The sequence below is a fragment of the Anabrus simplex genome, chromosome 1, assembly GCF_040414725.1.
Source record: "Anabrus simplex isolate iqAnaSimp1 chromosome 1, ASM4041472v1, whole genome shotgun sequence".
NCBI classification, from domain to species: Eukaryota; Metazoa; Arthropoda; class Insecta; order Orthoptera; family Tettigoniidae; genus Anabrus; species Anabrus simplex.
The window spans coordinates 217,592,460-217,609,143 of NC_090265.1; the positions used below are offsets into that span (position 1 = coordinate 217,592,460).

Genomic DNA, 16,684 nt, shown 5'->3' on the forward strand with positions numbered 1-16,684 from the left:
ACCAGTAGGTGTAAAGATTCAGTTGTGGCAAAATGACTAATGAGGAGCATTTATAAGGTTAACCTTGTTTAAAAGCAATTTTATTCAGTTTTAAGTTATAAACATTAGTGCTTCAACAGTGGATCATGAAATCAGTTAACTACTCTTAACAGTACAAGAGTAGATATTCAGTTCAGTTTAGTTTATGTTCCTTTGCTAGATAGACATGTGCCTTTCCCCTGTGAGTGGGGGTGGTAGAATCTAACTACAGTATCCCCTTCCTGTTGTATGAGGCAGTTAAAAAGAAGACCAGGGGGTTTCATGTTAATAGGATGGGTTGGTGACAATAGATCCCCTAGCTGAGTCTCATGTTACTGCCACTTGTCTGGCTCCTCCCTTTCATGTTTCCTATCCAACTTCCCTTGGTCAACTTTTGTTCTCTTCTGACCTTGAAGATATTAGGTTTGAGAGGCCTAGGGAGTCTATCATTTTCATGCCCTTCGTGGCCCTTCCCACTCCTTTGCTGATACCTTCATTCTTCTAAGTGTCAGACTTTTCTAATTTTGCCCTGATTGTGTTAATAGAGGATGGTTGGCTAGTTGTACTTCCTCTTAAAGCAGTTACCACCACCACCACCACCACCACCACCACCACCACCACCAGATACAAGCTTTAAAGTAGCCCACAATCTCCTTGTGAACAGTACAAGAGTCAGTTGGTGCGTGGTAATGTCTGTGGCTGGGAGAGATCGTGATCAAGTCGGGAAATTAGAATTGGGGCATTCTAAAAGACAAAAATGGACAACATCAGAGGAATTTCAAGAGCAGTTACATGGATTAATGCTTGTATGCTAAAAACGAAAAATCATTGTCAGTGCTATCAGACCGAGTGTACAACTGTGCCATGGTGCAGGTAACAGTGCGATTCAGACTCGTCAAGCTATCTCAAAGTCTTCAGAAAGCTTCGAGTATGAAAATTCGGTAATAGAATTTAACAGTGGTGCCCCACTGCTGCTTAATTTAATAATTCATATATGCCCTAAATACAGAGGTGTGAAAATGGTTAGACTCAAGGCTAATCCATTGTCGCACTATCTATTAACTTAGCTGCCGATAAAAATATTTTGTGCTGCAGTGGAGATCTTTAAAGTGTTACTTGTTGTCCATTTAAAATAAATTGTAGAACACAAGTTACATATAATTTACAAAGTTTATTCCTACTCAATACTATACAATAATTGCAATGTTTATAAATACATTACAATATGTTATCAAGGGACTAGTTTTGACCCTATGTGGGTCATCATCAGCCTAACTAAGATACACTTATGGATTTGCCGAAGTCCTAAGACAAAATTACATTGTGGAAATAAAATTTAAAAGAATGAACTGTGTACGTGATGCGATGATGTACGTATAAAATGGTGGAGTGATGAAATGTTATAGATAAAATAATGTTGTACGGATCAATGACATAAAATTTTCAGGATTTACGTCAATTACAATTAGACTGTAAGAATAGTATCACACAATTTTTACAATGATGATTAAAATATGCCCTTGTCAGTGAATACAGTACTCTAAAATTGCACTTTAGAAGTGTAATTTGCCAGTTGAATGCAAAGTCCAGATACTTCTTTTGAGTTCTAATTGCAAGTGCATCTTCAGGTAGAGAACTGAAAGTTGAACATTGGCGCAGAGGGTGTCTATTTTGCTTGAGGTTCAATATTTCGGATACAGAAATTAAATGTAAATAAAACCATATGACATTCTTATAATGTAATGGATTCTTGCTGTGGTGTGAGAAAAATTCCCAGTCCAAGTTGGAACCAATAGAACCTTGCGCGCAATATGAACGACTTGACCGGTAGAGTGCAACTAAGGGAATTTCCTTTGTCCCAACAACAATACCAATTACAAGGAGTTATTAACTCTTATATTAGGTTTATCTTCTCATTACAATGTGATGTTCATGTTACTTATTATTGTCAACTTTTCCTTCAAAAATTTGAACAGTATAGATATATCTGCATTGATCTTTTGAATATTTGACAAAAATAACCACTATTACTCACCTTCAGAACTAAATTTTTTACCCTCTTATCACCAGCGTAACTCCCTTACTATTCCTCTCAGCATACAAGCATATAGCAGTTTCTTTGTTGCAAATGGAGCTAGAATATGAAACTCTCTCCCTCATAACATCAGCCATAAATAGAGCTTAAATTCTTTTAAATCTTTTAGCCATAAGCATCTCCTACATGTGTCACCGGGCTGATTGAATCTTGTTGGGGGTGCTTCGAGTATCTGTGGATTTTAAAATATTTTTATTCTTCTTAGTTGTTTTGTGTCTTCTTACTTCTAGCATGTAAACTGCAGTTTCTAAGATCAGATTAAGAGTTGATATTTTTCATATTTATGTACACTGTTAACGAAGTGTGGTTAAGTATGAGAGAGGGCCAGGAGTCCTAACCTCACCTCTATGAATAAAGGCAAATATTATAATAATAAATTGTGGGACCAAGGGGTGCCACACATTCCACTAATAACCGTTATCTGTGGAAACAATTTGTGAATTTCTCTTGTGGAATTATTTTTAGTATCAGCAGACACACTCCTGTTGAAAATTTAACAACACTCCAGTTATGATTGTTGTGTTAACACATACCACCACAGAGATGGAACTGGGCCTCATTCGAGAATATTAAATGTGGGTCTGTGTGACTGTTGTATACAATTTTCAGGCTCCACTCTGAAAATTTGTACCTGCGTATGGGCCACCTGGTTGAAGAACATATGCGACAGTTATTTTATGTGGCTTTAAGTGTAATAATTTAGTTGCCTTTGCACAGACTGATATGAAATCTCATTTGTTGTGGAAGACAAAGTGATTTATTGTGAACATTTTCCAAACTATGACCAATGTCATCTAATCTTTTACAGTGAGAACCCTATGCTGTTTTTAAGGCTGGATACTTCCAGTTTCCTGAAATATAAAGATTATGGACTGTTTTAAGAGTTGGAATGTCTACATACAGGAATTTTTCTTGGAACAGTCTTTGAACTTCACAAGCTGAGTTAACACACATGAATTTTATGTAAAGACATACTGAACCAATCAAAATACACTAGTCATAATACCTTTTAGGACTAGTTATAGAACAAGAAAGGAACAAAACTCTCTCATACTTGGGACATCTGAAATACGATTGCGATATCGGACACATGCACAAGTTTACCTACCAGGGATGTATATGCGTGCAAAATAAAGCCCAAGGTGAAAGAACAAAATGTGACGGCTTACTGCGCCGTCTCCTTCCCATGTGTGGCGAACAAGCAGGTAGCTTGCCCATAGGAGAAACACCCCACATACCGGAATAAAGCATATCTGATTATTCTGTATAACTGACTTTACTTATACTAATCAGTTTCTGAAGAAAGAAAGTCAAATCTAATACAGGATATTCGGGAGATAGTGGGTTCAAACCCCACTATCGACGGCCTTGAAGAGGCTTTTCCATGGTTTCCCATTTTCGTACTAGTCAAATACTGGGGCTGTACCTTAATTAAGGCCACAGTCACTTTCTTCCCACTCTAGCCTTTTCCTATCTCATCATCACTGTAAGACCTATCTGTTGATATAGATGATGATTCCCACAGGGAACCTGAAATATTTGTCTCGAATGAGTAAATTTAATTAATGTCCAATAATGGACCATTTATATTGGTAGACCTATCTGTGTCGGCGAGACTTAAAGAAAATTGAAAAAACCAAAACCAAAAAAACAGGACGGATAACCTCAATGGTGCAGTCATACTCACTCCATTCTCAAGATATTGAGTTTGATCCTCATTGAGGTAGTTAGCATTTGAAGGTGTTCAGTGACAACTTGCTTTGTCAGTTCATGCCGTTCCACATCAAAAAGAAAATTAGACCTTTTAATTCTGCTCTTTGCATTGCTAAGTTTGTAAAATGTGAATATAACTTGATAATTACAGACTCGTAATATCTATTGTCTAATGCATCAAGAGCATGACCAAATGCATTTTTAACAACTTGAACTGGACAGCCAACCTTAAGTGGTTATCATTTACGTCCTTTAAATGTGTAAGTGCTGAATAATTTTGGCCAGTTGTGTAATCAGCAGAAAATGATGATAAATGGCTAAATGAAAGATACAGTATTTTTTTAAATGAGTTAACATGCAATTATTACGTTTGCAGTCTTCTGAAATTCTTCCCTAAAATTGATTACACTGTTGCTTAATGAAAAGCACTGTGTATATACTACATGGAATTATAATTATTTTATTGGATATGCATGTACACCAAGAATGGTGCAGTACCGGTATAGAGAGGGGTGGGGCGTGGGGGAAACAACAACAACAACAACAACACCACCACCACCACATGATTCTGACTAAACTCTCTGCTAGCTCTGGTTTCCATTTAAAAAAAAACTCTCTGTTAATATTTCTGCCCTATTTCTTGCACACACCATTTTTGTGGTAATCTTAGAATCTCTCAAACTTGTCCCCACATTGGTAATACTAAATTCCCATGAAGGGAATTAGATATTTTTCCACCAATAGAGCATATCAAAAATCAGATCAAAAATTGGATGTATGGCTTTTCAGGCGTTTGCTCTATTAACCAGCATTTCGTCTTAGGTCTGACACTAGACTCGTCAGAGTGGGATGTGTCAGACCTTACCCACTGATGCTGGGGTGTATGCAGGTGAACTTATCAGAAGCTTCTGTGCTACATAAGAAGCTTCTGATAAGTTCACCTGCATACTCCCCAGCATCAGTGGGTAAGGTCTGACACATCCCACTCTGACGAGTCTAGTGTCAGACCTAAGACGAAATGCTGGTTAATAGAGCAAACGCCTGAAAAGCCATACATCCAATTTTTGATCTGATTTTTGTCCCCACATTTCCAAGAGCTGTAAAGACTGGCTATATTTTATAGTCATATTTGAAGAACATATGCCTATGTTATCTGAAAACAACTCCTCATCTGCATTGTAATTGTAATTCACTTCATCTACTGCCTATGAGCAAAGGAAAACTTTTCAAGCTGGTATTTACATCCTGTTTCATGTTTTGTACTTTCCATTATTTGATCACTTAAATCAAATACAGTAGCGACACTTCCGGATTTAGCCTTGTTAAAATGGGAGACAATTCGCAAGTGGCGCTCCTAGTGGCGTGACCTGAAAATTTGCGCTAAATTCAAATATCAATGGAAATGTATATATCGAAATGGATAAATAAATTACGTCTAGAAAGAAAGTGTTGCTAAAATATTAACTCCAAAGTTGCTAAAGCAATTCTGGATACATGAATGAAGAATTATTTAACAGGTTATTATTTGAAGACTGAAATTAGATATATAATCAAGATGTGAAATGGACTGCTGTGAAAGTGCTTGATCTATCATTTATGCATTACTTTTTTAGCTTTAGCATACCTGCCTGAACTTTCACGGCTAGATTTGTCTTTTTTTCTCATTTAAAAGCATTGTACATCACATTGGGACACTTGTCAATAAAAATATCAGCACATTCCTTACACACGATTTAATGAATTTACATTTAAGAACTGGGCAGTTTTCCTTTTAACTTAAAGCCTACTAACAGAAAGAAAATCTATAAATTTAGCCGCAAAAACATTCAAAATTTCCTTATAAGCAGTACTTGCCATTACATTAGGGTAAAGCAAATTTGCATCATCACATTTCTTAAATCACCTATATTTTCTTCAGTACTTGACAACGCATTACAGCATTCCAAATGGGGTAACTTGGAACACAACCAGCCACACACATATGCATATGCATTTTCCTGAATTAAATCAAAACCCACAGATCACAACTACATCAACACATTGGTATTGAAGGTTAACTGCTGCACTAATACAATAAAATAAGCTTATTATATTTTAATCCAGTTAAAATATGGGTCACGCAGGTCAGAAGTTTAGGAAGTAGGCCTTCTATAAAAACATCTTTGTAACTGGAAGAATATATAATTTATGCAAACACAGTATTTACTTACATTTTCTTGTCATGAGGGAAACGGAACAAAGACCGCGAATCCTTCTGCACTTCATAGTTATTGCAGCCAAATGCAGCACATATGTTTCTGCTCATATTGACAGGAGATATGAAGGAATGACACACGCTACTATTTACTTATGTCAACTTAATGCAAACGCATAAATAACCCCAAAATCTTCACAAACAAATACACATGCTCTTATGACAGAATCAGTAACTCTCAGGTCACTCCGCTAGATAGAGCTCTAATCGCTGTCCCTTGATATCTCGCAGAGTGTCGCGTATTGTCACTACTGTATTTGCTTAAATCTACTGATGAAGCAGTCTTTTAGATTATTTTTTTTCACCCTTTTCCTTTTCATTTATAAGGCTATAACTATTCCAATCACATCTGAACACTGTAATATTCTGATTTTTAAACTGAATAACAGGGAAATAAGAATTCAGAAGCTACCATTGAGGCAAACTGTGTTTTTTAATTACCTTCCATTTAACAATAGTTCACACCATGGCATTCAATGCAGCTCCAGTATGAAAACCATTAAATATTTTTATTTTTTCTTGAATTCACTCCACAAGGTGGTTCAACATTTTAAAAAAAAATGTTCTGGTGTACATTTCTTGTCAAGATGACAAGTGAAATTTACATGGTATTTCCACTTTTGAAAATGTAGGAGTATCGACTTAAGTAACTTTCAATTATGGGACATTCGGTAATCATGTATTACTTCCACTTAGGTTTCACTCCCCCTCTCATCACCGTTGTATCCAATCTACCCTGATCAACTTTTGTTCATTCAGGATTGTGAGACCTAAGATGTTTTAAATTTTTATTTTTTATGGAGTCCTGGTAACTGCTGTTTTCTAAATGTCTTTCAATGTTTCGTTATCTTTTATGATATTTCTGTTATTTCCAAACTCCCATTATCAGGGAGTACTGTAGTTCTTTCTCTTTCTCCTTCAATGTATTTCATAAGTAATTGATAACCTTGTTGTTGTACCTCTTAAAATACCATTTGACACTATTCCCTTGACCATATTCCACTAGATCATAGAAGACTGTCATAATTAGACAGTATATGAATAAATTGTTCTGTTAAAGTTCATACTGAATATCTACATGCACAAAAAATTGAAGAAAGTAGTTCTGTATTGATTTCCTGATCTCTGGGTAGTTTCACTTCAAAAAATAAGGAATATGCATTACTATTATCCAAGATATAGTTATCTCTGGCATATCAAGTTATGCATAGAAAGATAGGAATATGAACATGTAATAGGTTAAAGACAATGACAGGTCAGTGTATGAAGAGGGAACAACTGAAGAAGGTAAGGACAAAAGGACTGGAATAATATCCAAGTCTTCACATAATCGTGCTCTTCCTCATCAATATCAGTCGTCATCCCTTTCTTTTCTGCCTCTGACAAGCTTGTTTCTGCATCCTAGCTTCATCAGGAGGGCAGGCATTAACACACAACGAGGGGCCATCTTGGTAAATCTTTAGTGTTGATGTGGGAAGAGTGAAGTAAGAAGAAAACCTGACAGATATAGGAAAAGGGAAGGATAAAATGAAGATAAATACAGGTGGTAAAAGACTAGAAACTCAGAACAAACACTGAAGGAGAAAAGGCGTTAACGAGTCATTATAGTACTATATAGGTAATGGAAAGAAACAAGGGGCAAATAAAGTTATATACTAATTGTATGGGAAGGAATTTGAATATGAACACACAATAGAATAAACAGAACAATGGCACATCTGTGTGAAGACACTTGCCCTTTTGTTTTCATATTTGTCCTACTTTCCCCTTTCTGTTGCTCGTTTCCCTTCCCGCACTGACACATCATTTTGTTTATCCTATAACATGTTCCCAGTGTTCTCCCTAGGACCTTTTTAATAGGTGCACCCTCCTGCCGTTTTTACATTCCGCCTGGCTAACATAACCTAGATATGTGTTAGTTTTATAACATTAATACATATTTGAGTCATTGGGTGTTCCAAATTAAAATGTAAGTACTGTAAAACTGTTTATTTAGATGATAAATCTTCATTATTGTCAGCATAAGTGCATCAATTGCATCAGAGTTCGAGACTATTGCATAGTATCTAACGCGAGCAGTGTCTGGATTATCATGGATCTGCATGTGAGTATTAGATTCAGCATGGCACTCCACATCAACTGAGTGGCAAGTCCCGGTGTTACATGATGATGAACGAGCAACAGAACACGAAGTTCAAAATTATCTTATGTCTTGTTAGTGATAATAACACTACAATATACACCAGCCTAGTGTCTGTACCCAGATTTACTGGCACGTGAAAGAACTCCTGCAGGACTAAATTGCAGCACCTTGGCATCTCCAAAAACTGTAAAAGTAGTTAGTGGGATGTAGAGCAAATAAAATTATTTATCACTACAATAGTTCAATTTTGTAGTTAATGTTTACCTGTCTGATATTATTCTTAATGCACTGAGGGTAATAAACTGAAATTTGATCAAATTAATTTTTTACGTTGTATTTCCTGCCCGGCTGGCAAAAATTTCTGGGGAGAACACTGGTTCCTATTTATATTCCCTTTTTGCTAGATATGATTTGATTTGCCATTTGTTCTTTTCTTGGTATAACAAGTCATGTCACATATTTGTTCATTTCCATTTACCGTAGTAATTTCTTTGTTTTTAATTTTTTGTGTGGAGTCTTAGTAACAATTGTTTTTTAATTTCTCTGAATGTTTTTTTAAGTATTGTGTAAAGTTTAATTTTTCCCCTTGCTTTGGCTATTTTGTAGATTTGTTCAACCTTGTAGATTCACCACAATCCTGTTGCAAATTTTTTATTTTGTTTCTAACTGCACTGAAAAGTTTGATGTTTGGTTTTGTAGCCTTGCTCTGTTTTGTGGGTAGTGTGTGGTAGTGTAGTAGTAATTGAAGGTGATGGTACACAGGAAACTGTACGTGTGCTCCGGGCTTTGAAGGAGAAGTGTGTGGTACCAAATGTAAACCAAATTGGTTTGGTGTTGGATGTCGCCAAATCTGTGACTGCCATGATGACAATAGCATTGGCTGCGACCCAGTCACTGGAATGTGCATTTGCAGGCCTAATTGGAGGGGTAAGCTATCCTGCTTCTACTATTTGATATATAGGCTATACAATGAAACTCCCATTTGGTGTATGCTGATTTAAGATATTCTTATATTCATAACATGTTTCTCATAGCCCAATCTTGAACAAACAGAGCTTTTCCTATCTCCCATTTGCTTCAGTGCACAGAAAGCCATACTATGTCACTTGGCATAATTTCAGTTTTCCTCAAATGAAGTTATTTTGAAATTGGAATGTTGTTAGTTTCCTTCTTTTAACTAACTGCACAAACATTGGCAATACTGTAATGATATAGGAATGCTTGAAAATGATTCAGCAACATTTCCAGAAAATGAATATTTTCCATTTTGAAACCAAAATATAATAAAATACAGTGAACTTGATTCAGTAATATTGTTCAAGCTAGAAAATAATTTATGTAGAGGAGGTAATCGTTTTATTGAAGATTTGAACTTTCTTTCCAATTTTGATAAGGTAAATGTCAATACCTCATATATAAATTCCATGCAATAGTTAAGTACTACATGTTTTTGTAACATTTAACCTCAAATGTCCAAGTATGGAACATGAACAAAAGAGGAAGAATCATAGTTCACCTTAAATCCAGAAGGTGCAATGCACTTTCATCCACTATGTAACTTTTTAATATATTAGATAAATATAATTGCTTACAAAAACAACAATGTAGTACATATAATCGATCCAGCCGTCCGCTTCAAGTGCTCTGCAAGTCAACCTGAGATGTTAATCGTAAGAAGAAGAAAATGTATGAACCCACAGTTCCTTCTTACAAGGAAGAAAACAACCTAAAAAAGATCAAAGTCATGGGCTTGCTAATCAGGAATAGGGGCACGATGCCTAGAAAATTCGTTGAGTTTTGCAAGGCATTCCACCTGCCAAATTCCTTGAGTATTGATATTGGACTTTCTGCCTTGAAATCATCAATAAGTATTTTAAGAAACCACCTTCGGTGATTTGCTTTAACATTCAATAGTCACACCACGCAAATGCTGGGGCTGTACCTTAATTAAGGCCACGGCCACTTCCTTCCAACTCCTAGGCCTTTCCTATCCCATCGTCGCCATAAGACCTATCTGTGTCGGTGCGACATAAAGCAACTAGCAAAAAAAAGAAAAAAATGATGACTTCTATGTATTTTTCTGTTGCACAATATCAGTTGGTATTAAGTTTACTTTGTATTTTAGGCAACCTCTAAATTGAGGAAGTGTTACTATGTAATAAAATATATATATAGCTTCATTTTGGGCTTGTGTTGTGGTTCTTCTATAAAATTCAGAAAACACTGTACAAACATTTTGTGAAGTGTATGGAAAGCATGCTCTTGGTGATTTAAAGGTTTGGAGATATGGAGAATATAGGTAATGCAAAGAAAGTTAATGCTCTCTCCTTTCATGAACTTCAGAAGTATTTGTTACTATGAACTGCTCCTTGTAATTATTAATTAATTAATTAATTGATCAATTTAGATTTATACTGCAGTCATTTGGAAAAATTATACCAAAACAATTGGTGGATGGGATCAGAATTACCTACCAAATAGAACAGAATTTGATCAAGACAGCACGAGGTTCCCTGTAGAATGTTGCACGAGATTGGTCGAACCGTTCTTGCTGAACATAGTGCCATCAGTTTTCACACGTTTCAGGCTGTGCAGGACCTTTTGTATGGAAATTCATGGAATAGGCTAATTTCAAAATGCACTTGGATGACTTTGCCTCCCAAGTCATCCCTATTCTGTGTAGATAGAATTTTTCAAATTACTAGAATGATTAACTGAGATAAAGAATATTTGTTACACTTCAATGAATGAAAATAGTTTTCCTAAATTCTTAAGAATTTGTAATATTTCCTCTGAAGAAAATACTGAGAAACTTTCTGGGCAAACCATATCAAAAATCAAAACAAGATAATCCTCAATATAACTGTCATGGATCAATTGTTTATTTTGTTCTACAGAGCAATGATCCACAAACTTTTGAAGCGCCTCTCTTCTCGAACAAAATGTCTTGCATCCTCTTTATTCTTTCCATCTTTTATGCTGTTCGTACTTTGCACAAAAAACTGATTCACAAGATCTTGTGTTTGGGTCATCTATCTAGACTGCACCGAGAATCTGAGAATAGCAATAACAGTTCACAAGAGATGGAATTTGTAACATTGTATGAACTTCCAATGATAGCCTCCCCCCCTGCACATACAAACACTTTTCACTACTGATACAGAGTATAGTGGTTGGCTTTTCTTTAATATATATCTGTAAGTAAAGCAGAACATCTGTCTGTCTGTTCCTTCCTTGCAGATCTATACCTTTTTATCAATCTAAACCAAATTTTGTATATTTACCATTTAGGACCTTGTGAGTAACACTGTATACAAACATTTTGGACAGTCCTCTCCATTTCCTAGATTTAGGCTCTTGGACACAGTAGCATAGGCTAATATATTTAAAATATTGAATTTGTCTTACAAGGACTAGACAAAGCTCATTTTAAGAGTCACAACACAATCAAAATTCAGTGACACTAAAAACCTTGTTTCAAGACCCTAAAACCAACTCTTTTCGAGATATTGGCACCACACTACCCCCACTCTATGAAAAGGATGAAGAAATGACTAACTGTAACCATGGCAGTGTCAGCTCAAGGGTTCTAGAATACAGGCTTGTTGTTCGTAGTAGGCACGTATACAAGTCTAGGCAAGGCCAAGGAGAGATTCAGTTAAAATATTTTAAACTCGTAGTGTTAATCAGCCAAAATACTTGTTTCTGGATCCACATTTCCATACTGTTACCAGCATAATGATTGTGAATAGCAACAAAGTGTTGCATTCATTATTTATAAGAGTTTCTGGTAAAATATTTTTAACTCGCAGACAGCTTAAATCTGCCAAGTTATTGTTAGTTATTGGATCCACATTTCCATACTGTTACCAGCATAATGATTGCATATAGCACCAAAGTCTGCTTTAGGCTATTTACAAGGCTGAGAAATAGAAGGGATATTGTCAACAAAACCTGGTCATAGCTTAGGGCGTGGCACTCTTCATGTAATATCAAATAGCCTGCTATATCAAACATCATCACAGTCAAAGATACTTAAGTAAAATTTATAAATTCCTTCTGCAGAAGTTATACACAAAGTGTATATAGGAGCTTTATTGTGTGTTGTCACAGTTCATTGCCTTTATAAAATATGCCAGCAGTTGTCTCATTTACAGCAATATGCTGAGACATGTTTCTGTGTTTTGTCAGAACCGGGCGAGATGGTTGTGCAGTTAGAGGAGGCATGAAGCTGTGAGTTTGCATCCAGGAAATAGTGGGCTCGAACTCCACTGTCGACAGCTATGAACATGGTTTTCTGTGGTTTCCCATTTTCACACCACACTGTACATTAATTAAGGACATGGCTGCTTCCTTCCCACTCCTAGGCCTTCCCTATCCAATCGTCTTCACAAGACCTATCTGTGTCGGTGCTACATAAAGCAAATTGTAAATAAAATAATCAGATAGCTTCATATTGCTCATTTAACTAGCTTTTATTTGTCATAAACATTAATGCATGTATATCTTTATTCTGTGTTGACACAGTTCATTGCCTCAGCCTGTTTTGATGTTATCTCTGTTAGATCTTTCTTACTTTAATTTTCCAACTAAGTGAGTTGGCCATGCAGTTCGATTCAGGAGATGGTGGATTCAAATCCTTCTGTCAGCAGCCCTGAAGATGGTTTTCTGTGGTTTCCGATTTTCACACTAGGCCAATGCTGGGTCTGTACTTTAACTACTTTCTAAGTACCTTCCCAATCCTATCCCTTTCCTATCCTTACTTCGCCGAAGGCCTTTGATGTGTTAGTGCAACATAAAATCACTAGCAAAAAATGTCCATACGACTCTGTGACATCATATTGAAGTCTGTACAGTATAGTGGGACAAGGTGTGTGCTATTTTATAAGGTGAGGAAATTCAGAAAATTTGGAGTGTTTGTAATCCTTAGATCAGGCAAAGCCAGGTACAACAGCTGCTGCTACTTAATGAAATGCATATTAATTTAGTTCCACTACATGCAAATTTACAGTCAACGTATATAGTCAAGTTACCAAAAATTTTGAACTTGGAATTGCATGAAGAAGCAGTTAAGATATAAATTTTTGCTAGATTTGGAGAGAGAGAGAGAGAGAGAGAGAGAGAGAGATTGAGATATTGAGATATTTGTCAAATTGCATGTTATTATTTTAGGTCATTTAGATTTGCTTGACATAGATAACCAACCACTTGTGCATGTTCTTACGTAACTACTAATCTGACTAATATTTCTGGAATAACAAAGGCAGAAGACAGGCAGTAAATCAGATAAGAAACATATAAAAGAGAATAGTAACTTCGATACTTACTAAAGAAAAATAGCATATTAGTATAAACATAAAGAAAATATCCTGACTAGCTGTCAGTGTTTAGCATGGAAGCAATCTTTGTATGGATGATTCTGATCTGTTTTGAGTGTTTTTGGCATCCTTGCAACAATTAAATAAACCACTCTTTGCTCCTGTTTTCTCTTTATGCAAACTAATTATTTGCCATTTTAACCTCCCCTTACCATTCTTAATACACACTCCAGTGTAAAACTAATTGAACAAGTCGTTGATGCTGTAAGGTGTCTATAAGGCCTGTTAACTTATATTTTCCCTGGTTTGTGGTGATTTATGTTGTTTTTAACTTTATTCAGTATATATCTTCAGTTCAAATCCAATCCACCAACATTAACCTCTGCACTCTTAATTAACACCAAATTTTAAAGGCTTCTTTTCCTTTCTATTTGTTTTCTTTCATATTTCACTTGTATACAATGGTATGCTCCTGACAAACCACCCTAGAAACAATATTCTAATATATGTATATATATATGCATGTTATTTTTTTCTTTTGTAGAATGATTAATAAATCTATAACATAGATCTAGAATTTACAAAATTAAAATGTTGAATACATGTTCTTGTTTCCTTGAACTCTTTTATAAATTGTTACAAGTATGTTATTTTCCAGATAAAAGTTTATTACACAAATATTTAGATAGAACATTAAGATTCCAAAGAATCGTAGCAAAGAAGTTTTAAACTCCTTGTAGGTGTGGGATGCTGATGAAGAATACACCCACCGTATCTCCTGCCTGTCGTAAGAGGAAACTAAAAGGTGCAACCAAGGGTTGATGAATTTTGAACCATGATTTACCTGTGAATTGGTACCATCATGTGAGAAACACCATGAGCCGACTTTACTTGTGATTAGTACCACTATGTGAGGAACACTGTGATTCTACATTACTTGTGATTAGTACCATGGTCCTACTTTACCAGCGATAAGTACCATTATGAAGGGCCGGTGACCTGGATTTTGGACCTCTTTAGACAACAAGCATCATCAATTTAGGATTTTGCTTTGGAAGCAGTCCTTTGTTCAGGTCATACCATTATTTTAAGTTGGGGCATTGCAGGTCAGATCCACTGATTGTTTTAATTTCATAATCATTATTCGTTTGTTTTAATTCTGGTCAGTGGATGGATTTTGTACTTTTGTCATTACATTTTGTCTCGTCTCATACCATTAGGGGTCGATGACCTAGATGTTAGGCCCTTTTTAACAACAAGAATCATCATCATCAAGAAGTTTTGAAGTATTATTATACATTCCAAAGCTAGGGAAGAATATGGCAACATAACATGGGGGATAAATATAATTACAAGTCAGTACGAGAGACAAGGACGAACTCATCACACACTATAAATTATCAATAATGTTTTAATTTGACTAACCCTTTGCCTGTGATTGTTTATTGATGCATGCAGCATTTTTGCAGCTTTCTCTTGGTACAGACCAGAGCAAAATGTGTGGCTTTCACTGAAGTCTGTTTCATTTGTGACTACGACAGTATGAAGCTACTGAGGTGTGGGCAGTGCTGAGTAATGACATTCAGAGAACTAGTGTGTCTGATGTTGTGCAAAGCGTTGCTTATAGAATCAATTTTGTCTGGGTCAGTAAGGAAAACAATGACAAACCTGTCTTACTTATCTTGCCTAATACACCTCATTATGGTCCTTATAACTGCGCAACCTTTGATAGTGATTTTGGAGAATCAAACCATTCTCCAGGTTGATGACTTGACATACTGACTCAGAACAATAAGGTATTTTGAGTTTAAACTATATGTCACAAGACTAGTTGCCTAAATTCCTAATGTTTCATAATGACCTAAGGTACCCTCAGCTGCTGAAAAGATGTTGGACTCTGACAGTTAATTCAAACCTTCAAGCTTTATTAGCACAAGTCTGGTTTCTTATGAAGATGCAAAGCAAATATCTTTCTGAAATGCCAAGAATGTAAGCAGTTAATGTTCTTTCACATGGTCATCATGTACACAACATTAATAGTCCACAGGAAACCCTTTCTTACTAGTCTGTCAAAATGTTCCATAAAACATTGCATATTATTTGCCTATTTTCTCAGAGGAAGGGGAACATTTCTTTGAATTTATTTTTATGTAAAAAATCCTTCATGTTCCAAAATTTTGGATACCTTGAGATGACCATTTTGAGGAATTTCTTGTTTTCATTTCCCCTTATTTTGAACAGAAAATGATCAGATATTAAATTCAGAAGTACTTTATCGTGGAAAGATAAGAAAGGCATCCTTTCACAAATGCAATGTAATTAGGCTACAGAGAAAATCAGTGGAATTATTCTCTATATCTTTTATTTATTAATATTGCTCATATTTATGGGTCATCTGTGCGATTGCTGATCTAAATAATTGTCACTGTACATAATGATTTTTATAAAAGAAATTATAATTGAAATAAAATATTGGTGATACAAAGCTAGAACAGGTCGATAATTTCAAGTATTTAGGTTGTGTGTTCTCCCAGGATGGTAATATAGTAAGCGAGATTGAATCAAGGTGTAGTAAAGCTAATGCAGTGAGCTCGCAGTTGCGATCAGCAGTATTCTGTAAGAAGGAAGTCAGCTCCCAGACGAAACTATCTTTACATCGGTCTGTTTTCAGACCAACTTTGCTTTACAGGAGCAAAAGCAGGGTGGACTCAGGATATCTTATTCATAAGTTAGAAGTAACAGACATGAAAGTAGCAAGAATGATTGTTGGTACAATCAGGTGGGAACAATGGCAGGAGGATACTCAGAATGAGGAGATAAAGGCTAATTAAGGAATGATGGATGAAGCTATACGCATAAACCGGCTTCGGTGGTGGGGTCATGTGAGGCGAATGGAGGAGGATAGGTTACCTAGGAGAATAATGGACTCTGCTATGGAGGGTAAGAGAAGTAGAGGAAGACCAAGACGACGATGGTTAGACTCGGTTTCTAACGATTTAAAGATAAGAGGTATAGAACTAAATGAGGCCACAACACTAGTTGCAAATTGAGGATTGTGGCAACGTTTAGTAAATTCTCAGAGGCTTGCAGACTGAACGCTGAAAGGCATAACAGTCTATAATGATTATGTATGTATGTGTATA

The 16,684-nt window shown here is 35.8% G+C and overlaps 1 protein-coding gene across 2 annotated transcripts in view; it reads left to right on the forward strand.

Annotated features, from left to right (window-relative positions):
* Positions 1-16,684, forward strand: part of LOC136885811 (protein draper) — a 314,515-nt gene that overhangs the window by 250,516 nt on the left and 47,315 nt on the right. The window contains exon 12 of one of the 2 annotated variants that reach the window (XM_067158547.2): positions 8,986-9,150. The exons of the other annotated variant lie outside the window; for it this stretch is intronic. Within the exon in view, the coding sequence (XP_067014648.2) occupies positions 8,986-9,150 (165 nt within the window). The remainder of the gene's footprint in view (positions 1-8,985; positions 9,151-16,684) is intronic. 2 annotated transcript variants of the gene reach the window in all.